Source organism: Phyllobates terribilis, unplaced genomic scaffold (genome assembly GCF_046119375.1).
Source record: "Phyllobates terribilis strain yellow unplaced genomic scaffold, ASM4611937v1 Scaffold_1__5_contigs__length_1240528914, whole genome shotgun sequence".
NCBI classification, from domain to species: domain Eukaryota; kingdom Metazoa; phylum Chordata; class Amphibia; order Anura; family Dendrobatidae; genus Phyllobates; species Phyllobates terribilis.
In genome coordinates, this window is record NW_027362761.1 from 1,095,541,158 (window position 1) to 1,095,568,953 (window position 27,796).

The following is a 27,796-nucleotide window of genomic DNA, read 5'->3' on the forward strand; positions in this document are numbered from 1 at the left end:
TTTTTCCTTCCACTCTACTTTCCATTAATATGCTTGGATACAGCACTCTGTGATCAGCCAGCTTCTTTAGCAATGACCTTTTGTGGCTTACCCTCCTTGTGGAGTGTGTCAATGACTGCCTTCTGGACATCTGTCAAGTCAGCAGTCTTCCCTATGATTGTGGAGCCTACTGAAACAGACTAAGGGACCTTTTTAAACACGTAGGAAGCCTTTGCAGGTGTTTTTTTGTTAATTATTCTAATTTACTGAGATAATGACTTTTGTGTTTTCATTGGCTGTAAGCCATAATCATCAACATTAACAGAAATAAACACTTGCAATACATCACTCTGTTTGTAATGACTCTGTATAATGAGTTTCACTTTTTGTATTGAAGAACTGAAATAAATTAATTTTTTGATGATATTCTAATTTTGTGAGAAGCACCTGTATACAGCGGAATCAGATTTTCAAGGTTGAAATTTTTCTGTGTGTTACGTAAAAGGATTCTGAATAAGCTTTCAGGAAATCTCACCCACATACATGAAGTTACGCAGCATAAACTGACCCCAGTCCTGCAGATTTGTAATCTGCTGCATGTCTATTTATGGTGCACATGTTGCGTTGGATTTTTTTCACCTTTTGCAATGAAAAGCTTGAAATATGCAGTAATTCTTCAGCATTTCTGCAATGAAATCCTCAGCAGTTTTGCCAGTATGTATTTGGCTGTAAATCGTTTATTGCAAAAAATCCACAATAAACGTGAGCAAAGAGAAAATACCTTAAGGGTATGTGCCCACGATGCGTATTTCATGCGGAAATTTCCGCAGCGTAAACGCATGTTATACGCATGTTAGCCTTCCCTCATGGTCCCCTATGGCATTCCGCAATTGTAATGCCCATGCTGCGGAATTTTCCGCAGCGTTTTTGATGTGCAGAAAATTCCGCAGCATGTCAATTATTTGTGCTTTTACGCATGCGGAATTGCCATCTACAATGCAGTAGAAAACGCAAGGCAATTCCGAATGTGCAAAACGCGCGAAAAACGCATGCCAAATCCCGCATGCATTTCACAGGAAAAAGGACATGCGGAAATGAAGTGGAAATTTCCGCTTCAATTTCGCATCGTGGGCACATACCCTAATGGTGACTGCACATGGATCTATGAGTGGGAAACTTGTATATCGATGGCTAGTTTGGTCAGCAAATATTTCCATAATAATGGGGTCTGCAGGCTGATTTCCTTGGGCGTTGTGTAATATAATTAAGTTTTCCTGGTCATTTTATCCGGTTACAATGTGTCTCTACTAATATTTACATACACGTTACAGCAAGTAACAATGGCTTATTGACGTCTGCATTGGCCAAGCTTTGTATAAAGGGGCCAGTGATTGACATAGTCAAAAGGGAAACAAAAAATACAGAATTGCAGCCAAGCTTCTTATGTCACCTAAAGACAGATTATGTGGGTTCTAAGTAAAAGCTGGATGATCTGAGAACCAAAAAAAGAACAAACACCAAACATAAACCCAAGACAGAGGTTAAAGGAATTGTGTCTATGTAAGTCAGCATGGCGATCAGATGATTGTTGTTGGTCTGGTTTCTCTGACGCCCGGAGATCAGCTGTTAGGCCATATTCCCACTTAGCATAAACACTGCATTTTTTTTTCTGCACTTAAATACGTTTTTTTAATTCATTTTTCCATTCAGTCTTCTATGGGGACCCTGATTAGATGCATGTAAAACAGTTGTGTTATGTACAGATTCCCAACGTTTCTGCACTAAAAATCACAACGAACAATGTTGCATCAAAAAGGAAAATGCGTAAAAAAAACAAAACAAACAAAAACAAAATAGACCCCACAACAAACATGCAGTAATCAGAGCAGATTGCTCCCCCCCTCCCTTATTTAAAATATCAACATATTTGTTTTCACTGCGCCCGTACAAGCCTGATCTATCAAAATATAAAATTAATTAGCCCATACTGTAAAAGCCAATTTTAGTGCACAACAAGCACTATAAAAAAAATCCCCAAAATCTTGGCAAAATTGCATTCACTGTTTCATACCTTGGCAAAATTGTATTCATAACTTTTTGTTTTTTTCCAGTATTTCAGTACATTATATGGTAAAATTAATGGCGTTATTCAAAATGTCAACTTGTCCTGCAAAAATCAAGCTCTCAAACCACTATGCAAATGGAAAAATACAAAAGTTATGGCTCTTGGAAGCAAAGGTGGAGGGGTAGATTTTTCACCAAATGTTTTATGTTGAACTGGACACACAGTGTAATAATTGTCTCTGGATGCTGTAATAGAGCAGAATAAAACTTTTTTTTTTTTATTGTTTAAATTTGGCCTCTTCATTGTGGACACATTAGCAATCAAAGTATTTGGCACCTAATCAGTTAATTTATGTTAAGTCCAAGTGAACATTATCATGATTATGTTTTCAATGGGGGCGTATAGTTCTTCCCCCTGTATGATGTTGTCCAATCATTAGCAGACAACAACACAGTAGAAAAAGAACCCCCCCCCCACCACCATAGCGCAGAACAGGTTACTCCTGTGTGAGATGTAATGACAGATGGCTCTGATCTCCTGGTTTAAACTTGTGCATGATTAGAAAGTACTAGGAGTAGAGCACAAATGACTAATTCCTTTTAGATAAGATCCCAGCAGTCATGGTGGTGGGAGGTGCAGCACAACTGAGTTTAGCTGTGTCCCTTTATAAACCCTTCTATCAGCTCTCCTTATGTTATAGTACTGTCACCACTGGCGTACTGCCAATGGCGGCAGGCCTCGTGACCGCTATGGGGCCCCTGAGCCGGGGGTACTCGGTACCAGCGCCGGCACCCCATGATTTCTATATAGCTCCTGACTGTCATCACTGCTGTACTGCCCTTCCCCCTACACTGCCTGTCAAGAAATGAGAGTTTAAAGGTTTCTGTAATCTCTTATGTGTGCTGTGTTCATGAGAAGTTGTAATCCCTTTGCCGTGAGATCAGGTTGTCATTTGGCCATTCTCAGATGTCCCCTGCAGGTGTGTGGTACACAGTTCACATCCTCTGTGTGGTATCTCTTATTGCCATTTATTGTAACATATTTTTTAGTTTATGGAATTCAAAAGGCCACAAAACCCATATTGCAGTAAAAAATAAACTAAAACAATCTAAAACCAACTCAAATCTACAAGCCTATTAGACAGGGCAAAGCTGCTATTCCTTTCTCATGTTTACAGAGCTCAGCAGTCTCAAGCACGATGATTGGGCTGGGTGACAGAGGGACAGCAATCAACTGGCACTTTGTTTTTTGTTGTACTGGGTGTTGTGAGGTAAGCTCTATGGGGGCATCATACTTTATGTAGGGCAGCACGGTGGCTCAGTGGTTAGCATTGCAGCCTTGCAGCACTGGGGTCCTGGGTTCAAATCCCACCAAGGACAATATCTGCAGGGAGTTTGTATGTTCTCCCCATGTTTGCTTGGGTTTCCTCCGGGTTCTCCGGTTTCCTCCCACATTCCAAAGACATACTGATAGGGGCTCACAGTCTAAACTCCCTATGGGGACAGTGATGATAAAGTCTGTAAAGCGCTGTGTAATTAATCGCGCTATATAAGTGAGTAAAATAAATAAAAAATAAATGCACGACAATCATATTGTATAGAGGAAGCTGTGGGGGCCACAATACTGTGTAGAGGGAGCTGTGAGGGGCCCACCATACTATAGGTAGGGGGGCTGCAGGGGCCATTATACTATATGTAGGAAGGGCTGTGGGGTTGTTATACTGTATGTAGGGGTGACTGTGGGGTCATTATACTGTAGTAGGGGTGCTGTTGTGACATTGTACTTTATGTAGGGGGTCAAACTGTGTATAGAGAACTGTGGGGCCATTTGACTTTATGGGCTGCTGTGGGGGCATCATACTGTATATAGAGGGGTTGCGAGGCGATGTAGAAACTGCACTGAGTGAACGTTGGCTGTGCGACCTCTGTTGCAGCTAAAGTCACTGTGCGGCCCCAACCTAAACAATGGAGCCCGCACCCTAACAGGATTTATCCAGGCGTCCCTAGACCCTATTTTAGTTTGACACACAAACTGCTCTCCTGCTGTTGTCTTGAGGAATGAATGGTAGCAAAATATAACAGCAGAAAAAAAAGTCTTAAGCACATTTTTGGGATATGTGCTTAAAGGGGTTTTCCAGTAGTTATATAGAGGTTACAGAAGTTATTATTAGTGGGTCCATGGTGGTGGTTAAAAAACAAAAATCAAATGAAACTGTTGATAAAAACAGACACACTGACCAAACACTGATGGACCTATTTTAATCTGCATTTTAGATCAGAATTTCCATTTATTGCTTACGAAACAAATCACTAATGTCTGAATGAGGCCGAAAAGCTATCTATTGTGGGGACTTAGGCCTAATTCAGACATCAGTGAAACACAGTACGAGTATGGACTGTGATTTCAGGACTATCTACAGGTCTCCTGACCTGAACTCAACAACCTCATAGACATATATGAGGTCCTTGAGCCAGAAGATCCACAGTCCAAGTATGGACATACAGTATGTAAGTCTAAATTTTGCATTACACTGTCAGGTCGTATAAAATATGCTAAAAATAAACCATAAAATAAAGGGGGAAAAAAACATGGCCTACACTAAGAAACAAATGCCTAAGTTAAGGACAAAAATGTTTGCCGAAACTTAATGAAATGCTTTCATAGTGCTCTTACAAAACAATAGAACTTCACATATCCTTTCAAATAAAGGTTTTATTTTTAGGTTAAAGGTGTTTTCCATTTTACTTTTTTGAATTTACACCAAAACCTTGGCATGTGTAAAAATAACAAAATCATCCTTACCCCTGCAGCTCCAGGCATATGGCTGCAGCAGTGACATTACAACTACAATATGGGACCCCTTCCCCCAGTAGTTTGGCTTGGCAATTTACATTTACCGCAGTGCCAAGTGACTGGTGGCTGGAAGTAAACGCTGTAGAGCACTCTGTACACTGTTCACTTTCCAGCTGCCGCTGGAACTAATAACCGCTGATCAGTGGGGGATCTGTATGTCAGACCCTCAAGGATCCGATATTGAGGAGGACCTATGAATGATAGGTCATCAATATGACAGTCCTTGACAGTCCCTTAAAGGGACTCTGTCAGCACAGAATAACTGAACAAGCCAAGTACAGGCACTCTGTGCATCATGATGTGGCCAAACAGTTAAGTGCAACTTCCCACTTGTTTTCCATCTCCGCCCTTCTTTGACAGCTCTGGCTTAACAAAGCCAATCAAATAAGGGGGCTGGGAATGTGCACTCAACTTTTTGGCAATGGCATGATGTACTTGGTTTGGACAATCATTCTGTACTGACATACAGATCCCCCACCGATCAGTGTTTATTAGTTTCAACAGCAGCTGGAAAGTGAACAGTGTACATAGGGCTCACAGACACCCTTTAAAAGGAATTTGTCAGCAGGTTTTCGCTACCTCATCTGAGAGCAGCCTGATGTAGGCAAAGAGAAGCTGAATCCAACAATGTATCACTTAGATTACTGGGTGCAGCCTTTCTGACACAATCAGAGCTTTTGGATTTAGCAATACAGCAGAGCTGAGGAAGCTAACCCCGCCCACACCAGGCTCTGTATATACAATGTCCATAGACGGTGAGCTACCAATCACAGGAGGGGGCGTGTCAGACTAGCATGCCCACTGCTGTGTTTGTGCAATGATAAGCTCCTGGTGCTAAAACAATCATTGCAAGTGAACAGAACCTCAGAGCTTGATACTAGAGGCATCACTGAAATCTGTGTTTTAACCCCTAAACCATGCTGTCTTCAGATTACATAGAAGAAACCTGCTGACAGATTCCCTTTAAGGAGCTGACTAGCCATAAGGACCGTGTGCATAATTGTAGCTAATGTTCTGCATCTCCATAAATATAATCTACTTTAATAAAGTTGTATTTTCTCGAAGAAGAAAACCTTGCCTTGAACTCCCCATTGTAGGGTGACTGAAAGTAGGGCAGAGTAACATAAATCATTTATATGTATGCAGTGTGCATAATCTGTGCAGCCACAAAGCCAATTTTCCATAACCGTGCTGTACCAATTATTTATCCGGCACAGTGCAATTTCTTTGTGTGACAGAATATATATAATATATTCAATTTTTGGAATCCATAAAACAGAATATTAAAATACTCAATCATTGATTTATTAATGTTTTATGTTTTTGCAAAGCACAAGGCAATATGTAATATTGATTTCTATCGTGGTGTCTTGAAAGATTTACGAGTCCTAAAATGGAAAATTCACTTGATAGCCATTTATGTAGTTTATTTTCCTAAAGTGTCATATATCCTTTTTATGCGTCTTGCCCCTTATAAAAACATATATCGGACAGCTGTAATATTCCAGATGAAAGACTATAAGCATAAGGCAGAAAAAACATGAGCCATTTTATTCTTGACTTAGCTGAAAACAAGTGTCATGAATTAGCCTTAAGCTGGGTTCAGGTGGCCGTATTTCACGATCAGTGTACGGACCACAGTGCCCAGTCTGGCCGGAGGTTTCCCGACCTAAACCAATACATATATGCCGCTGAGGCTACTCATTTGGGTCATGAGATCTGTGGTCAGTCTGGTCAATGTGGTCTGAACGCAGACAATGAAATACTGCTGTGCAAACCCGTCCTGATACGGAGTCCTGGAATTATGAAATGACTGGATAAGGATTGTAGCAAATCAACCCGTCTATATTTGCCTCTCTCTGTCTGTCCATGTCTTTCCTCCTTTTCTCTCTCAGATATTCTTGGTCAGTTATGACAGCCAATTTAATTCAAGGCCATGTGTAATTCTTCATTTTTCCTCTCGAGGCACTGCAGGTGGCTACAATTGCTGCTGGATGTCTCCACAGTTTACAGTTAATCACTGGGGTTCCAGTATTGGAACACACTTTCGTCAGATTAATTTTGTAAACTTTTTGTATAAACTGGGATTTCCCAAATCACACCCCTTATCAACGAATTAACTGGCAAGATCCTTTTTAAAAACCTTAGAATTTCCAAGCCACCATATCACATTCTGTCATATTTGATCTGGTTCTTTCACAAGCTTGCAATCACTGCCTGCACAGCGCACACATCAGACAGCAGTGACGGACTGGTGCTGTTGCCGCTGAGTCTTGTCACCACTGTCATCCTGCATATCCCAGCACAGTCAGCCGATCAGCTGCTCTGCTGGGGACGTGGTGGCGTTGCTCAGGCTGCTTTGCTCCCACACAGGATGCTACCAGCTTTAGTAGGAAGTTCTGCATAAGCTTTAGTAGGAAGTCCTGCATCCAGTTTAGTAGAAAAGTCCTGCGTCCGCTTTAGGAGGAATTCCTGAGTCCTCTTTAGGAGGAAGTCCTGCGTCCGCTTTAGGAGGAAGTCCTGCGTCCGCTTTAGGAGGAAGTCCTGCGTCCACTTTTGGTGGAAGTCCTGCATCCGCTTTTGGGGGAAGTCCTGCGTCCGCTTTAGGAGGAAGTCCTGCGTCCGCTTTAGGAGGAAGTCCTGCGTCCGCTTTAGGGGGAAGTCCTGCGTCCGCTTTAGGGGGAAGTCCTGCGTCCGCTTTAGGGGGAAGTCCTGCGTCCGCTTTAGGAGGAAGTCCTGCGTCCGCTTTAGGAGGAAGTCCTGCGTCCGCTTTAGGGGGAAGTCCTGCTTCCGCTTTAGGGGGAAGTCCTGCTTCCGCTTTAGGGGGAAGTCCTGCTTCCGCTTTAGGAGGAAGTCCTGCGTCCGCTTTAGGAGGAAGTCCTGCGTCCGCTTTAGGAGGAAGTCCTGCGTCCGCTTTAGGAGGAAGTCCTGCGTCCGCTTTAGGGGGAAGTCCTGCGTCCGCTTTAGGGGGAAGTCCTGCGTCCGCTTTAGGGGGAAGTCCTGCGTCCGCTTTAGGGGGAAGTCCTGCGTCCGCTTTAGGGGGAAGTCCTGCGTCCGCTTTAGGGGGAAGTCCTGCGTCCGCTTTAGGGGGAAGTCCTGCGTCCGCTTTTGGTGGAAGTCCTGCGTCCGCTTTTGGTGGAAGTCCTGCGTCCGCTTTAGGAGGAAGTCCTGCGTCCGCTTTAGGAGGAAGTCCTGCGTCCGCTTTAGGAGGAAGTCCTGCGTCCGCTTTAGGGGGAAGTCCTGCGTCCGCTTTAGGGGGAAGTCCTGCGTCCGCTTTAGGGGGAAGTCCTGCGTCCGCTTTAGGGGGAAGTCCTGCGTCCGCTTTAGGAGGAAGTCCTGCGTCCGCTTTTGGTGGAAGTCCTGCGTCCGCTTTAGGAGGAAGTCCTGCGTCCGCTTTAGGAGGAAGTCCTGCGTCCGCTTTAGGAGGAAGTCCTGCGTCCGCTTTAGGGGGAAGTCCTGCGTCCGCTTTAGGGGGAAGTCCTGCGTCCGCTTTAGGGGGAAGTCCTGCGTCCGCTTTAGGGGGAAGTCCTGCGTCCGCTTTAGGGGGAAGTCCTGCGTCCGCTTTAGGGGGAAGTCCTGCGTCCGCTTTAGGGGGAAGTCCTGCGTCCGCTTTAGGAGGAAGTCCTGCGTCCGCTTTAGGGGGAAGTCCTGCGTCCTCTTTAGGGGGAAGTCCTGCTTCCGCTTTAGGGGGAAGTCCTGCGTCCGCTTTAGGGGGAAGTCCTGCGTCCGCTTTAGGGGGAAGTCCTGCGTCCGCTTTGGGGGAAGTCCTGCGTCCGCTTTAGGAGGAAGTCCTGCGTCCCCTTTAGGAGGAAGTCCTGCGTCCCCTTTAGGAGGAAGTCCTGCGTCCCCTTTAGGAGGAAGTCCTGCGTCCCCTTTAGGAGGAAGTCCTGCGTCCCCTTTAGGAAGAAGTCCTGCGTCCGCTTTAGGAGGAAGTCCCACACCTTGATTCTGTGGTGTGTCTTTTACACCTGTCTGCTGTGCCTGACCCAAGCACTACACAGGAAGATAAGGAATTGCATAAGACCGCAAGAAATGTGCACTACATTATCTATACTCACAATTTTATTAGTGAGTGTTATCTGTGGTGTTACATAGGACTGCAGGTAACACCTACTACATTTGCAGAAAGGAAAATGTGCCTTTTGGTTACTATTACTTTTAATGATGAGAAAGGGGCATGTAAAAGCATGTGGTTTGCAGAAAAAGAAATTGGTTGGTAAAAAGGGGTGAACTTCGCTTCTTGCAAATAAGGAACCTGTTGGTAAAAATTTGAATTACTCCTCTGTCCTGCAAACGGAGCGACATTACCAAAAGCCGTGAGATCGGAGCCCACGTTCTAGTGATTGGTGGGACCTACACTGTGGATAGTTCATACTTGTATTTAATATAAAAACCAGATGCAACTTCCAAGAATTTATATTTCTTTCTACAGTGTTCCTAAATGTAAAAGGCAAGTAAAGTCTTCTATTTTTGCCCGTTTTTCGCTCTTGTTTTAGATTTTTAAACACAATCTGGTATATAAGAAAGACAACCCGATTAAACATGAAACGGAGGAAGAAAATTTTATCCAAAATGCCTGTTTATTGGGTGACTAGATTATTTATGGCAGCAAAAAAAATCATTGTCATTGGCAGCACATCGGCTGATGCAAAGAGGACAAGTGGTGCCAATAACATGTTGTATAGATAGTGAAATCAATTCCCAATAGGAATTATAAAGGATAAACAAAGGAGCTCCCTCCAATAGGGATAATTTAAAGGGGTTTTCCCACGAACAAAGGTTCATTTTTAAAACGATCTGTGTCTGACCGTGTACGGAACATACCACAGCTCCCGGGCAGGGGAGGAAGCAAAAGAGTATACTGACATTACAGCAGCGGATCGCAGAGGATTCATTTTGTGAGGTAAAATATTGTTTAAAAATAGACAGATTCATTTTGTGAGGTAAAATATTTCACTATTTCCTCTACCTCCCATAGCGCTAATTTATATTTTGTTGGGTGCCTCTTCAGCATATGATACTGTATAGTGCAAACAAGGGGAAGGGGAGAGGAGAGTCAGCTCACCGAATATGTTGCAGCAGGGAAGCCGTAGAGCCTTGCACAGAGCTGCTCAGGACCAGGTGTGTATCAAGGAGAAAAACAGAAGAGGTTTCCAGCGAAGCAGCAGGTAAGTATATGCAAAATCCAAGGTTTATGGAAAATATTAAAACAGTGGCGGTTCCTCCATTACTTTACTGCTGCTAGCCTCTATGAGCTTTCCACATCTTGCCACTGGGATTTTTGCCCATTCTTCAAGGCAAAACTGCTCCAGCTCCTTCAAGTTAGATAGTTTCCTCTGGTGAACAGCAATCTTCAAGTCAGACCACAGATTCTCAATTAAATTAAGGTCTGGGCTTTGACTAGGCCACTCCAAAACATTTACACGTTTCCCCTTAAACCACTCGAGTGTTGCTTTAGCAGTGTGCTTTGGGTCATTGTCTTGTTGAGAGGTGAACCTCCGTCCCAGTCTCAAATCACTGACAGACTGAAACAGGTTTTGCTCAAGAATATCCCTGTATTTCGCACCATCCATCTTCCTTGTGACTCGGACCATTTTTCCTGTCCCTGCTGCCGAAAAACATACCCACAGCATGATGCAGCCACCACCATGTTTGACTGTGGGGATGGTGTACTTGGGGTGATGAGCGGTGTTGGTTTGGCACCAGACAGTGTTTACTTTGGTGGCCAAAAAGTTAAATTTTGGCCTCATCTGACCACAGCACCTTCCTCCATACATTTGAGGAGTCTCCCACATGATTTTTGGCAAACGCAAAATGAGCCATACAATTTTTGTTTGTACGTAAAGGCTTTTTTCTGCCCACTCTTCCATAAAGGCCACCTCTATGGAGTGTACAGCTTATTGTGGTCGTATGGACAGATCTAAAATGAAAGGGAGATAACTTAACATTTATTAAAGTATAAAAAAAACTCCAAGTTTTATTTATTAACCGGTTCAGGACCGCCCACTGTACATAAACGTCGGCGCTGCCTGGGCTCTGTGCAGCGCCGACGTTTAAAAACGGTGGGTGGTTCCACAGCGCTCAGGACCCCCAGGGTCCTGCTAGCACTGCGGTACCGGTTCAGAGATATAGCTCTGACATGTGGCATCATGGGGACCTGATTGGATCAGGTCCCCATGATGTTAACCTGTTCCTATCTTCTAGATGCCGCGATCCATAGCGATCGTGGCATTTAAAAGATAGGGACAGCCGGTGGTCGGCGATCGGGACCCCCCACATACCTGTCAGCGGCGGGGATCCCGGTGCTGTGACCTCTGACATCATCGAGACCTGATTGGCTCAGGTCTCGATGATGTCAGCGTCACACCAGCCAATCAGAGAGATCACCAGGGAAGTTTGTTTTAGCAACAAACTTTCCCGGGCGATCTGCCTGATAAATGTAGTTTCTCCTCCGATCTCAGTGAGAGAGCAGAGGAGAAACTGTGACAGGAGCTGTCAGCCTTGCCACTGTGAAAGTAAAAAAAAAATAAAATAAAAAAGAAAGTAAGAGTTAGGGTTAGTGAGTCTGTCAGATCAGTCAGTCCTGTCAGATCAGTCCAGTCAGATCTGTCAGTCAGTCAGTCCTGTCAGATCAGTCCAGTCAGATCTGTCAGTCCAGTCAGATCTGTCAGTCAGTCAGTCCTGTCAGATCAGTCCAGTCAGGTCTGTCAGTCCTGTCAGATCAGTCAGTCAGTCCTGTCAGATCTGTCAGTCAGTCAGTCCTGTCAGATCTGTCAGTCAGTCAGTCAGTCCTGTCAGATCAGTCAGTCAGTCCTGTCAGATCAGTCAGTCAGTCCTGTCAGATCTGTCAGTCAGTCAGTCCTGTCAGTCAGTCAGTCCTGTCAGATCAGTCCAGTCAGTCCTGTCACATCAGTAAGTCAGTCCTGTCAGATCAGTCAGTCAGTCCTGTCAGATCAGTCCGGTCAGTTCAGTCCGGTCTCGTCCTTTCAGTCCGGTCCGTTCAGTCCAGTCAAAAAATATTAAAATAAAATGGCCCGTCAGACTTATACCGCAGAGGAGGTGTATGCCCTGCTGTGTTCTGACACTGATGACAGCGCAATCTCAGATGGAGATATGGATTTTGAGGGCTTTAGTAGCGGCGACACTGAGAGCCCAGAAATGAGCAGTGATTCTGTTCCATCCTCAAGCCCAAGGACCAGTACAGCAATAGGGGCAAATAGCGCTACTGGAGAAACGTCTCCAAATCAGGGAACACTGCCCAGTACAAGCGCTGTCCCTGCTACTAGTGAATTGGCGCACGCCAGTGTACAAGGGGCTTTGCCACATGATCTAGCATTTCCCAGATGGGAGGCTTCAGATTCGGCTGCTCCATTCAGCCCTGATTTCAACGCCATTCCTGGTATAAATGTGGAGGTGGAAGATTTTGGACCAATTCATTTTTTTAATTTGTTTTTTACAGACAGCTTGCTAGAGCATATTGTCGTTCAAACAAATTTATACGCATCCCAATTCATAAGCCAGAATCCCCGATCTTACTATGCTAGGGCAAATTTATGGACACCAACTAATGTCCCGGAAATAAAAAAAATTTTAGGACTTACATTTGCCATGGGGCTTGTTAAAAAACCGAGCATTCGATCCTACTGGTCCAACCACCCTGTTCAAGCCACCCCTATGTTTTCAGTTATTCTGCCTAGGACCCGTTATGAAATGCTCATGCGGTTTTGGCATTTTAACGACAATAGTCAATGCCTGCCCAGAAATGCCCCAGAACATGACAGGTTATATAAAATTAGACCCATCATTGAAAATTTGTCAGAAATATTCTTAAGCCTCTGCACCCCAACACAAAATATTTCTATAGACGAGTCCCTTGTAAAATTCAAAGGAAGACTGCACCTCAAGCAATTTATCCCATCTAAAAGGGCAAGGTTTGGAATAAAGCTCTATAAAATGTGCGAAAGTTCAACTGGATACACATCCACTTTTCGCATATATGAGGGGAAAGATAGCCAACTAAACCCACCAGGATGCCCTACTTATCTGGGGACATCTGGAAAAATTGTTTGGGAGCTGATAAGTCCATTTTTTCAAAAAGGCTACAATCTATATGTGGACAATTATTACACCAGCATACCCCTATTTAAAAGTCTGGTTGAACACAACATCGGGGCTTGTGGGACCATCCGTAAAAACCGTCAGGGGTTTCCACAACCATTGGTCAACCAAAAGTTTCAAAATGGGCAGTCAGGGGCTGTACGCAACGGAGAACTGCTTGCCCTGAAATATAGGGATAAGAGGGATATTTTTGTCCTCAGCTCGATCCACACAGATGCCACAAGGGCCACTGTAGAACTAGGATCCACCACTCCGAAGCAAAAACCTGTGTCAGTCATTGACTACAACAAACACATGGGGGGTGTGGACCTTGCAGACCAGGTTCTACAGCCATACCAGGTATCAAGAAAGTCCTATACCTGGTATAAAAAGTTGGTTATTTATTTGTTTCAGGTGGCCACATACAATTCTTTTGTGTTGTACAAAAAAGCAGGAAATTCAGATCCTTTTCTTGATTATCCAGAAAAGGTAATTGAAAATCTTGTCTTTCAAAGTGTTAGCCCCGCTCATCCATTAGAATCTGAGGATGTGAAAAGACTCACTGAGCGACATTTTATTGCACTTATTCCAGCAACGGAAACAAGAAGGAACCCCCAGAAAAGATGTCGTGTATGTACTAAGAAAGGAATGAGGCGTGATACCCGCTACTATTGCCCACAATGCCCATCATTGCCAGCCTTATGCGTCACTGACTGCTTTAAAATCTTCCACACAGAACCACGTTTTTAAACTGTAAAAATGTATCCCAATTTGTCATTCAAACATTTGGTTCATTTAGTGAATGACACATTCGAGTAGAGCTCACTTAATTTCCAGGGGGGGTTCTCCAGAATCTAAACCTTCCATTGCGTGCTTGTTTCTGGAAATCATCCATTGAGTTAAAATGGTCACTAAACCCATAGATGAATTCCCAGAGGGGTTTCATTTCCAAAATGGGGTCACTTCAGGGGGGATTCTTTAGCTCTGGTACTCTGAAAAGTGCCAAAACAGCATAATCCCCCCTGAAGTGACCCCATTATAGAAATGACACCTCTGTGGGAATTCATCTATGGGTTTAGTGACCATTTACCTATCTACTTATTTTCCCACCACTAGATTAATTTATACAGAGGAGTAGATTGTAAAATTCGGTCACTTGTTGTGGGTTTCCTCTGTTTAGGCACCTCAGGGGCTCTCCAAATGCAACATGGCGTCCGCTATCCATTCCAGTCAAATTTCCATTCCAAAAGTCAAATGGCGCTCCTTACCTTCCAAGCCATGCCGTGCGCCCAAACAGTGGCTTTGCACCACATATGGGGTATCAGCGTGCTCAGGAGAAATTGCACAACACATTTTGGGGTCCATTTTTTCTGGCTGCCCTTGTGAAAATTAAAAATTTGAGGGTAAAGTAGCAGTTTTGTGTTAAAAATGTGTTTTTTTATTTTCACACTTCAACATTATAAAATTCTGTGAAGCCCCTGGGGGTTCAAGGTGCTCACCACACATCTAGATAAGTTCCTTGAGGGGTCTAGTTTCCAAAATGGGGTCACTTGTTGGGGGTTTCCTCTGTTTAGGCACCTCAGGGGCTCTCCAAATGCAACATGGCGTCCGCTATCCATTCCAGTCAAATTTCCATTCCAAAAGTCAAATGGCGCTCCTTATCTTCCAAGCCATGCCGTGCGCCCAAACAGTGGCTTTGCACCACATATGGGGTATCAGCGTGCTCAGGAGAAATTGCACAACACATTTTGGGGTCCATTTTTTCTGGCTGCCCTTGTGAAAATTAAAAATTTGAGGCTAAAGTAGCAGTTTTGTGTTAAAAATGTGTTTTTTTATTTTCACACTTCAACATTATAAAATTCTGTGAAGCCCCTGGGGGTTCAAGGTGCTCACCACACATCTAGATAAGTTCCTTGAGGGGTCTAGTTTCCAAAATGGGGTCACTTGTTGGGGGTTTCCTCTGTTTAGGCACCTCAGGGGCTCTCCAAATGCAACATGGCGTCCGCTATCCATTCCAGTCAAATTTCCATTCCAAAAGTCAAATGGCGCTCCTTACCTTCCAAGCCATGCCGTGCGCCCAAACAGTGGCTTTGCACCACATATGGGGTATCAGCGTGCTCAGGAGAAATTGCACAACACATTTTGGGGTCCATTTTTTCTGGCTGCCCTTGTGAAAATTAAAAATTTGAGGCTAAAGTAGCAGTTTTGTGTTAAAAATGTGTTTTTTTATTTTCACACTTCAACATTATAAAATTCTGTGAAGCCCCTGGGGGTTCAAGGTGCTCACCACACATCTAGATAAGTTCCTTGAGGGCTCTAGTTTCCAAAATGGGGTCACTTGTTGGGGGTTTCCTCTGTTTAGGCACCTCAGGGGCTCTCCAAATGCAACATGGCGTCCGCTATCCATTCCAGTCAAATTTCCATTCCAAAAGTCAAATGGCGCTCCTTACCTTCCAAGCCATGCCGTGCGCCCAAACAGTGGCTTTGCACCACATATGGGGTATCAGCGTGCTCAGGAGAAATTGCACAACACATTTTGGGGTCCATTTTTTCTGGCTGCCCTTGTGAAAATTAAAAATTTGAGGCTAAAGTAGCAGTTTTGTGTTAAAAATGTGTTTTTTTATTTTCACACTTCAACATTATAAAATTCTGTGAAGCCCCTGGGGGTTCAAGGTGCTCACCACACATCTAGATAAGTTCCTTGAGGGGTCTAGTTTCCAAAATGGGGTCACTTGTTGGGGGTTTCCTCTGTTTAGGCACCTCAGGGGCTCTCCAAATGCAACATGGCGTCCGCTATCCATTCCAGTCAAATTTCCATTCCAAAAGTCAAATGGCGCTCCTTACCTTCCAAGCCATGCCGTGCACCCAAACAGTGGCTTTGCACCACATATGGGGTATCAGCGTGCTCAGGAGAAATTACACAACACATTTTGGGGTCCATTTTTTCTGGCTGCCCTTGTGAAAATTAAAAATTTGAGGTTAAAGTAGCAGTTTTGTGAAAAAAAGTTAAATGTTCATTGTTTTCTTCCACATTCCAAAAATTCCTGTGAAGCACCTGAAGGGTTAATAAACTTCTTGAATGTGGTTTTGAGCACTTTGAGGGGTGCAGTTTTTAGAATGGTATCACTTTTGGGTATTTTCTGTCATAAAGGCTCCTCAAAGTCACTTCAAATAAGATGTGGTCCCTAAAAAAATGTTTTTGTAAATTTTGTTGTAAAAATGAGAAATCGCTGGTCAACTTTTAACCCTTATAGCTTCCTAACAAAAAAAAATTTTGGTTCCAAAATTGTGCTGATGTGAAGTAGACATGTGTGCAATGTTATTTATTAACTATTTTGTGTGATATATCTCTCTGATTAAAGGGCATGAAAATTCAAAGTTTGAAAATTGCAAAATTTTCAAAATTTTCGCCAAATTTCCGATTTTTTCACAATCAAACGCAAGTGATATCAAAGAAATTTTACCACTATCATGAAGTACAATATGTCACAAAAAAACAATCTCAGAATCAGGGGGATCCGTTGAAGCGTTCCAGAGTAATTACCTCATAAAGTGACAGTGGTCAGAATTGAAAAAATTGGCCCGGTCACGAAGGCAAAAACAGGCTCTGGCGCGAAGTGGTTAAAGAAAGCCTCTATTTCCACTGGATCGTTTCTCCCTTCGTACTTGTGCAGCTGCTCTGACTGGATCCGTGCATGGCTTCTGACAACTCCACTTCTACTACGCCCAACTATTTGGTGAACTGATCTACCGCTGTTTTTCTTTCTTTGTATGAACAGATACTCCAGTCTCTGCTTGGGAACTCTGCAGCTCCTTCAGGGTTACCTTTGGTCTCTGTGCTGTCTCTCTGATGTCCTCCTTGACCGGGCTGACCGTTTTGGTGGGTGGTCCTCTCTTGGCAGGTTTGTTGTGGTATCATGTTTTTTCCATTGGATGACAATGGGTTTGATGGTGCTCCGGGGGATCATCAGAGATTGAGATATTTTTTTAGCACCCAACGCTGACTTGTACTTCTCAACAACTTGTCCCTGATTTGTTAGGAGATCTCCTTTAGTCTTCATGGTGTTGTTTGGTTAGTGGTGCCTCTTGGTAATTGGCGTTGCATCCTCTGTGGCCTTTGTGTATATACTGACAGACAATGTGACACTTAGATTGCACACAGGTGGACGTCCTTTCACTAGACATGTGACTTAGGCCACGGCCCCACTATCAGTATTCGGTCAGTATTTTTTCTCAGGAGTGGGAGCCAAAACCAGGAGTGGGTGATAAATGCAGAATTGGTGACTTGTTTCTATTATACATTTTCTCTGATTGTTCCTCACTTGGTTTTGGCTCCCACTCCTGAGAAAAAATACTGACCAAATTCTGATAGTGGGGCTGTGGCCTTATGAAGCCTTATTGCTTGCACCATAAATTTTTAGGGGCTTCATAGCAAAAGGGGTGAATACATATGCACATGCCAACTTTTAGTAATTTGATCCCATAAATTTAATTTATCCCTATATTTTTCTCACTTCACCAACTTAGACTATTTAGTACTGATGCATCACACACAAATCGGATTACAAAAATATTTAAATACAGGTTGTTATGTAACAAAATAGGTAAAAAGCCAAGTGGGTGAATACTTTCACAAGCCACTGTGTATTGACGCTCATTAATGTTGCGTTGATTGGCCAAAATCAACATGTCGAAATGGATCATAAGGCTCACATTCGCATTGTAGCCCACATTTCGAGGCTCCTTTGCTGATTCAGTCATGCAGCTCTGTTTTTCTGGTAAAATGACACACAACAGATCCGAAATCTGATCGACCCTTCTTTTATAAGTCAATGTAGATACAAACTGATGGGGAATTAAGATTGTGAGCCCCAATGGGGACAATGATGATCATGTCTATAAAGCTGTTTGGAATTAATGGCGCTATATAAGCGAGTAAAATAAATAAATAAATAAATATGTGTAATGGTGAGTGTGTGCAATATGTGATGAATCAGTCTCTGGCATGAATTACGTTTTTTTGTTCCTTATACAGAACAGAAAAGCCAAATTCTGAAACCTGGTATGAACCCAGCCTAATGTGTGTGCCAGCCTGGCAGTGGAAACTCAATTTTTCTTTTCTCATTTTTTTTTGTAGGGCAAATAATGCAGCATTAGTATTGTCTGTGCATTCCTTTACTGCCTTCACATTCTGTATATACAGTTATATGAAAAAGTTTCGGCACCCCTATTAATCTTATGCTTAATGTTTTATGTCAAATTTTGTTTGAATGCAGATTGCACATTTTCTGTTAGTACAATAAACCTCATTTCAAGGCAGAAACATTACTGTGTCCAACAGTTATTACATATATCAAACTGAAATAGCTGTTGCAAAAACACCAATTTTTATGAAACAATAAGCTTAAGATTAATAGGGGTGCCCAAACTTTTTCATATAACTGTACTACACTTCTTATATCTCTTTTTTTTCTTTCTCATATTTTTTCTTCATTGTCTTCCTTATAGAAAATGACACTTTTTTATTGATGCCTTAATATCTTTATATGAATCCTCAGAACAATCAGAAACACAATAGTTCAGAGTAGTCATTTTCATCTTCCGCAGATTCTCTCCTAAATATTTAATGAAGAAGAGTCTTTGCTCTTTTCCTGCCTTGGAAAACCACCAGTGACAAATGGCCAGTATGACGTTACCCTTAGAAGAAATATTGATTCTAACTGAAAACTTCTGACCTCAATAAGGCCAATTGAAAGCCATTAAAATGATTAATGTTTAGGGGAATCTGACATTTCCCATATGTGATGATCATTCAGATTTGTATCGCTAAATGCTTTCTGTTTGACGTCTTCTTAGGATTTATAGATGTGACTACCCCTGATATAGCTATTGATATAGCCATGGCTCCAAAATCATGTGCGACTTTTCCAAAGCTATCCAATTATTTTCCTTACTTTGTGTTGACTCAGTCTTGAGACTTTTCTACGTCTAATCTTACAATATTTTGTGATTTCTGCTGTTCTTATATTTTAATATCATGACATTTTATGACATGTTTTAACTTCCTACATTGCTGCAAAAACAAAACTGTTAGTGCAAATAAATTCACCCTGTTTTACCAGAATCATCCTGTATTTAGCCTTCCTCACACTGTCAACTTATGAGATAGTTATCTTCCTGTTTTTGGGGGGACGTAGAGATAAAATAACTGAAAAAAATAAGTGGTCAGTGCAGGGGGGAACCTTCATAGCCAACAGACCTTACACACTTATACACTTTTTGTGTATAAATAGTAATAGTTGAAGCCCTCACCCTGCGCACTTCTTGCTCAGTGTCCATTATTTTTTGTAATAGGGAGACTTTTAGCGTGCACTCGTTCAGGGGGTGAGATGCTGGTGTAAGGGGGTACATAATCCCCACACAATTTAAATAGTCAGTTTTACCGCACTCTCTCAAATAAGTGCGATGCAGAATTGTTTTATTAAGGTCTGCGAAAAAATAATAAACAATGATGCAAAGCAACTATGTTACAAAATCAGACGTAACGTTTCAACCCTTTCCCAGGCCTTAATCATTCCATCATTGCTTATAGCAGAATAAGATTGGAGTAGGGGAAATAACAGAAGAAGTCCGCAGGTTGAGGTAAAATAGAACTGCAATAGAAAGAGAGATGTAAATGTTCAGGGGGTATTGATCATAAGTTGGGAGGACAATCAGTATGACCAGGTACCTGTAAAGTCGTCAGTGCTCTGTACTTGGTAGAAAGTGCTTATGGACCGCAGTGTTCAGGCGACGCCAGCGACATCAGCAAGGCGCGGGAGTACAAGTACAGAGCACTCTCTGCCAAGTGCAGAGCACTCTCTACCAAGCACAGAGCACTCTCTATCAAGCACAAAGCACTGACAACTTTACAGGTACCTGGTCATACTGATTGTCCTCCCAACTTATGATCAATACCCCCTGAACATTTACATCTCTCTTTCTGTTGCAGTTCTATTTTACCTCAACCTGGGGACTTCTTCTGTTATTTCCCTTTACTCCAATTTTATTCTGCTATGAGCAATGACGTAATGATTAAGGTCCGGGACAGGGTCGAAACGTCACGTCTGATTTTGTAACATAGTTGCATTGCATCATTGCTTATTATTTTTTCACAGACCTTAATAAAACAATTTTGCATCACAAAAATCTGTATCTGCCCTTATTTGAGAGTGTGCGGTAAAACTGACTATTTAAATTGTGTGGGGATTATGTACCCCCTTACACCAGCACCTCACCCCCTGAACGAGTGCACGCTAAAAGTCTCCCTATTACAAAAAATAATGGACAATGAGCAAGAAGTGCGCAGGGTGAGGGCTTCAACTATTACTATTTATACACAATAGTATTATTATTGGACTGAGGACAACTGATTTATCTATTAGTTGTAGATGTAGAATTCCCATAATGGCTCGGTTGAAGTAAGTAGGACATGCTGTCACTTCTAGTTCCACAACAGGACCAGAAAAGAGTTGTGTGCTGTCCTGACCATCGGGCCCACTGACCTAATGGATAAGACTCCCCTTACATGTGGTGTTCGTTTTTTTCACGGATCCCACACGTACCCATTATAGCCTATAGTGCTGTGTACATGTCCGTGTTTTTACATGGACCGTGTGTCAGTGTAAAACACACGGAGATAGGAGAAGATTTGGAATTTCTTTTATTCTTTATCCATACTGGAAAAACACTGATGATAAAAACAGACACACGGATGGAAACACTAACACTAGTACCGTTTTTTCACGCATGTGTTTTCTACAGGGGTGTGAAGGAGGCCTTATTCTAAGGATTTTCTTCTTTTCATGTGATCAAATTTAAAGCACCACTCCAACATTTTTTTGTATTGTACAGCTGGAGTGGTGTAACTAATGTAAGGTCCTGCCCCTAGTCTTATACTCATCAGCCGCTGTCTTCTCCTGTTATCAGCACCGCTCCGGTCAGTCTTCTGCAGGTTGTGACCTGCCGGATCGCTCCAGTGTTTGCTGAATGAGCCGGACATTACTACTCAGTGTAAGTCTATGAGAGGCAGAACGAGTCCAGAGTGAGACTCACATAGGCTTACACTGAGAGCTTGTGAACGGTACCTCTGACATTTGCACCAAATTTAATATTAAGGTGTGAATTTGGCTAAATCTGGAGTGTCAGAGTTGACTTGAGCCCATTAAAGAGTTGGCTACACTTATTCCACTATTGATGAATGTGGGTGACTTTATCCATCCTGCCGCAAGTTGAATGCCGTGTACGACTCGCATTGAAGTTTATGGGAAATGTGTCCCGTGCAACTTTTAGAAACACCTTTGACTCGGATGTCACATAGCGACACCATAGAAGATCATTAGGTCCCATGTTGTAATGTGTCTCTGCAATTTCAGTGTCTCCATGTGCCACTAGCCTAAAGTGGGGTATGGGGGGTATCTGTTCCAGGAGACCATTAAGCAGCGTTTCCGCTAGGCTTTCATCCAGGGCAAAGGTTTAGTTTGGTGCATTAACCCTGTACGTAACTACCTTCCTGACACCATCACTTAGGGCGCATGACCTGGTAGCACGCTCTCCTCTCTTTGGCTCATACGTTCCTGACTCAGAATATATGATAATGCATCCCTGGATCAATAGCCATTATACATGATGATTTCTGAATTTTTTTCTACCTAATAACATTTTTTTTTTTTTGTCTTGGGTCCAGACTGTAAATTCATGAATGATTTTAACTCCTGTTCCCGGCGACTATTTTTCAGCAATGTGGGCAGCATATGGCCTTCGCTCGGCTGTAGTTTCCGAACATCACACAATAGTAGGAATGAGAAACATATTGATCAGGTCCATTATGCTGAAATATTAATTAACCGTCCATTAGATGTAAACAAGTCTGGCAGCCTCTGAGGACAATGTGCTTGTCCTGGGTAATCCTTTCCACTTCATATGCTGTGTTTTTTCTACGGCTCGGCCAGGAATAATGATGCTGAGAAGGTAATTGTTGGTGCATTTGAGCTCTTGTGGCCTCAGAAGATGAAGCATGTGAATGGAGCTGTCATTTGTGGGTATGGAGAAGGGGGAGGTGTTGAGCATTGGAAAGACTTTAATGAACGCTGTCAGTGTCTTTGAGAAGCAAATAGTCACAGACTCGCAGAGAAATGCAGCAGAAAGTGGTGCACTTTATAGATTCTCATCCTGGAGGCACTTAGACTGCGGCTCCTTACAGGGCATCTACATGACTTCAAGTGGCAATGAGTGATATCTAGCATCCAAGGAAGGGTCATCTTCTCGTTGTCCTCCACCCTGTGTTCTCCTGCAGCTGGTCCTTTCATTCGATCAGGTTGGATATGTAGATCTTGGCTGTGTAGTGTGGGTTTTTTCTTCCTCCCTTAGTTGCCTAGACAATCATTTGCTCTCTAAGAGAATGTCTGGTTCCCGCAAGGACTTTGATGTAAAGCAGATACTAAAAATCAGATGGAGGTGGTTTGGTCACCCGACAGCACCGGTCAGTGCCACCCAACATGGAGACTATTTGAGTGGTGATCAGAGCCCAGTGACTGGGGACAGAAAGTTTTTGGAATCGAACAACCTCCCCGTGCCCTTGCAGACAGTGGAATACAGGAGAACCTGCAATCAGGGCTTCCAAAATTTGCTTCCATGCACCATGGCATCTGCCCCTGAGAATAACGCCTCCTCAGCCGAACTTACAGCAGGTGCATCTGAAGCTGGACATTGGCTCAACAAGCCCGAAACCGAGGATGGTGGCAGCGAGGAGGACATTGACTCAGAGAGCAGTTCATGCAGGTCCGAATAACATTTTGGTTATTAGCTATGTAATGTATCTTAGAGGGAGAATGAACTTTGGAATATTTGGAATTTTTTTTTTATCTATAATGCATAGGACAAATATACATTCGGGGAGCCAGGTCTTCACATACTGCATTGTTTGTGGGGAAATAATGCATTTTAGACAAATTTATTTCTCATGGATTCTTTTTTTTACAGTAATTAAATGCTATGGTTTTTGCTGATTTTTGTCGCTTGTTTTGTTTGTTTTTTTCTGCTATGGGCTGCAATTGTTTCTTTTTCAAATTTTTTTTTTCATTGCATTTTCTAAATGATATTTAATGTGATTTTAAGGGCTCGTGCAGACGACAGTTTTTGCTGTCAGAGTGCGATCAGACAAAACTTTGGATCGCACTCTGACCTATGTTATCCTATGTCCGATCTTTTTCTTTGGACAGAGTCGGTCAGAGGAAAAAAAAAAATCACTGCATTCTCGAGTTTGATCCGATATTTGGATCGCAGTTGGCCATACAAGTTAATGACTGCGTGGAAAACATCGGACTGCACTGAGATGACATCTGAGTACAGTCTGATTTCCATGCACAATGGAGAAGACGCAGAAAATAAATTTCTTACATCTTCTCCTCATCCGACAGAATCGGTAATCGGTGCATACTCTGGTCAGCGTGTGATTTGCATAGTCGGCCCGATTCAGATGAGAGAATATACGCTGGTGTCACCCTAGCTTAATGGAGATGAGAAAATCTATTTGCTTTCCCCGTTCCAGCTACAATATCAGTTGTCTCTGGCTGCTACACAGGAATTCTACAAATCGGCTCCTACCCGCCGGCATCCCCAGCGCCTCTTCTGATTACTAGGTCTGGGGTGCTGTAATGTGTGCATCACTCTGCAGCAATGATGTTACATGGGCCTAAAAATTAGAAGAGGTGCAAGGTACACCATCAGGTAGGAGGCTGTCCATTTAAAAGCCTGCCAGGGACTGTGCAGCTCAGGTGACTAGTCCATGAGGCTGGTCCTCAGCGACTTCTTCTGGTCCTGCTCCCATTGAGTGAAAGGTCTATCCCTATGTGTGTGCCATATACCTATAAGTAATACATACCTGGCAGAATAACACAAATGATAGTACTTTATACATACAGCCATGTTTTGGGCAGCATGTATCAGCTCTCATGTTCCCTTTAAGTCCTGAAAAGATCCCATATACGGTATGTGTTTTTCAAGTTTGCATAATCTGCCTTAGTAAATTGTAACTATTTAGTGCTCCATCTGTGGGTCACTAAAGTTTTTTCTCACTATAATTTGTGAGGTCAATATCTGTGGGGCGCTTTATGGAACAGAACATTGTTGCTCTTAATATTTTATGGGGTATTCTAGTATTTGAGGTGGTTATCTATTTCTGCAGTACTGTATTTCTGTGTGCTGAGCGGATCAGCAGACACTACGGGTCATATTGGGCGGTAGAAAGCAGAGTATTCTTCATTTAAAAAAAAAGTATTTCTTTGTAAAAGATTATTTGTATCTGCTACTAGCACATACATTTGTCTAGCTCAGTTTTTGTAAAACTTGCTTGAAATTATATTCAAATGTGAATCAGGTTTTAAATGGGGGATGACACTACGAAGTACCAGGGTAGATGCAGTCCCTGACTCTTCTCTGGCGATGCTATTAACAGTGAAGAGACCTAATTTATCAGCGCTGCAGACAATGACAGACCCCAGGAACTTCAGGGGGAACTCTGCGCTAGACCCAGGGAGGGGGAGTAATGCGCAGTTTGTTTGTTTATCTGAAACTGGAAAACTACTAGAAGTTTTCTCCTCCTTGCTGCAGTCATGTTTATCACACAAGCACGTTTTTTTTTCATACACAATTGCTGTACGAGATTTCCAAAATATGCTATCTTGCAGCTTTCATACTTTTTCAGTAAGCTTCAAATTTGGGGGCTTGAAATTAGAATCTAGACAGGTTGTATATTAGACCACCCTCTGAATTTGAACCTCTGAGCCCCTGATTTTTCTAGCAGAATCCCTCTTTAAATAGAGTGTGTCAGTAAATAATCTATTGTTAAAGGGAACCTGTCACGTCCTAGTTGCTATATACGCTGCCCCCATTGCGTTGTTAGTGATGCAATGCGCAGTGACACTGCAGCGGTGACCGCATGATACATTGACCGCGCACGGGCCGGGAGCCAAAGGTCACACCGCGTGCGCACTGAAGCTGGTAATCACACCGCCTCAGTGTAATTATTTTGTATACGTGCCGGACCAGCAGCCCGACGTGTGCAAATGCGCATGCGCCTCTCAAACCTAGCCCTTACCAGGAGCAGTATTCAAATGTCATGGGCGGCGCCATCACTAGCTGAACCCGGCGACCGCCCATGACTGAATCTGAGGATCACACCCCTATGACTGAATACAAGCAGGTAAGATAAAGTATATATAATGTTATAACATCATTATACTACCATTGATTTTCATAAAAACAGCTTGTTAGTGATGCACATTGCATCGCTAACAAACCAATGGGGGCAGTGTACATAGCAACTAGGACGTGACAGGTTCCCTTTAAATCAGGTTTTTGTATTACATGTATTTTTTTTAAATGTTTGCAACATTTTTTTTTTTGATATTACATTCTTTATTTTAAAAAAAGAAAATAATATATGCCTGTTACAGTGTAATGTGAGAGCAGCATGATGTAGGGGCAGAGACTCTGATTCCAGCGATGTGTCACTTACTAGGCTCTGTTTTGCGGTTTCAAAAATATCAGTGTATTATTAGCAGTAGATTGTCACTAGGTGTCTCATGCCTCCTGGTCCAACCTCCCTGCCACCACTGATTTGCAGCTTTCTGTGTACAATGCATATTGACAGAAAGCAGCCAATCAGTGATGTGGGCTCAGTGATCAGCTCAGCATTCCAAGCTCTGCTAGATCTGCAGCAGAGAAAACAGATCTTTATCACAACTGCTGCACCCAATTAACTTAGGGATACATGGCTGGAATCAGGGTTTCTCTCCCTACCTCATGCTGCTGTCAGATTACATAGCAAAAACCTGCTGGCAGATTCCCTTTAAAAATAAACCATTTCTAGCAGGGATAATTCAGGTATTAGGGAGACCAGTACACATGTGAGAGGTCAGTGCAGGTGTAACAAAGTCCTTTCCATTTGTGTGTTTTTATCATTTCTGAGCTCCTGCTCTTTTGACTGTCCAACTTCATACAAACTTAACAGAGAAGTGAAATGGGCTTTCAGTTCAGAGCAGACTAGCCATTGGGTCATAGCAGGTGCATTGTATACTATAAAGTAAGTGAATGACAATTTCAGTACCTATAGTACTGGTGGGATACTGATGGAGAAAGCGTGGACAGTCTCTAGACTTTATTAGACTGACGTGCACTGAAAACCGTTTTATCTTGTAATGTATAGGGGCAGCAAGGCCATGTTTTTCTACCAGTTGTGTACAAGGACAAGTACAATGCAAACAGTGAAATGTTTGGAAATGCTGCCTCATTTCAGCAATGAAATCCGCAGCAGATTTTGCCACTTTAGATTTCTTTGAGCACAGCTATGGCTCCGATTTGCAAAACTTGGTAACATGTTATTTCCTTAAAGAAGCAGTTCTATAATTTTCTATTAGCAGAAATACTCAATGGCACATTGCATGAATTGGTTAAACTCTTGCATGTGAACTTAGGCATACAATAGCCCACAGAAAATCAAGTTCCATTTAAAGTAACGTGTTTTTCATTGTAGGTGTTCTGTCTTTTGAATATATAATCCTCCTATTAATGTCTTATTGCTGTCGTGAGATTTTTCAAGCTGATTACAATTGTGTGATGTCGGCAGTCATTGTCCTGTGATAACGCTCCATTGTGTTATGACATCATGGACGGCTTTGTTAACTGATTTGGCAGGTGTAAAAGGAAAATGACTGTTGTATCCTTTTCCTCCATATTCTCATTGTCAGAGGCTTGCAAATATAAATTCTGTAATGTGCAGTGTTAGACTTGCAATAAAACTGATATCTATATGCAATGTCCTTTGGTACCAGAATTTTCCAATGCTTAATATGAAGTATGTATATTCAATATAGGAAGATGGAAGTTCTGCTCAGGTTCCCCCTTGAAGACACGTGTATTTTGATGTGTAATGTGTTTAGTAATGTACGTTATTAGTGATAGAATGTGTTCTGGCCAGCAGCAGGGAGTTTACAGGGACGGTTAGGGTTAATAGTTGGGACTAGCCCAGAGTGGGAGGGGCTAAAGTGAAGGGACAGAGCTAGTTTCCTGTGAGGAAGTCAGATAGGGCCCAGTGTGCAGTAGAAGCAGACCTAAGGTCTGACCAGCTAGCAGACGAAGTGGGTGTCCCAGAAGTGAGAGGAGACGGAGGCAATGGATAGCATGATCCAGAGTAGTGACGAGGAAAAGAGATAGAAGGAGTGAATGATTCTACAGAGACGGGATCTGAGGCAGGAGGCCTAGCGGGACTGTCCTGGGTTTGCAAGCCAAAAAGGTAACGGTACTAATCGGCGCACGGAATGCAAGATGAAGAGAGTGCCCCGTGTGGTAGTTCTGAGCCGTCGGCAAGCAGAGAAGCTAAGTACCGGCCACTGTGTGGCAAAACTAGCTTCCCTAAGAGGATATTGACCCGGAGCGGCGAGTTGAGAATTGGGACTTTCGCTTACTGAACTGTAGTGCTGTTACTGGTAACAGTGGAAGCTCCCAAAGCACCATGCTGGGTTGTGGTGAAAGCAGAACCGTGTGAATTTAGGAAGTAATAGTAGTTCTTAAAAACCTTAAAACGCAAATATTATTTGATATGCATTAAAAAAAAACATAACATGGAAACAACACCAAATAACCTACTAAACCCTTTTGTTATATCCTATAGTGATATACCTACCTAGCCGCTGAGGTTGGCACCCTAGGATAAAACGATAAGTGGTGCTACTGCTCGTCGGTGGCTGTCCCTAAACAACCCTA

At 42.8% G+C, this 27,796-nt stretch overlaps 1 protein-coding gene across 4 annotated transcripts in view; it reads left to right on the top strand.

Moving 5' to 3' along the window:
* Positions 1–27,796, top strand: part of KLHL5 (kelch like family member 5) — an 88,191-nt gene that overhangs the window by 22,635 nt on the left and 37,760 nt on the right. Inside the window, exon 1 of one of the 4 annotated variants that reach the window (XM_073645945.1) lies at positions 16,780–16,896. The exons of 1 other annotated variant lie outside the window; for it this stretch is intronic. Coding sequence is in view for 1 of the 3 variants with exons in the window: in XM_073645930.1 (XP_073502031.1) it covers positions 22,434–22,813 (380 nt within the window). In the remaining 2 variants the exon portion in view is untranslated. Of the gene's footprint in view, positions 1–16,779; positions 16,897–22,022; positions 22,814–27,306; positions 27,327–27,796 lie in introns of those variants that run through there. 2 more of the 4 variants (XM_073645930.1, XM_073645953.1) reach the window with 2 other exon arrangements.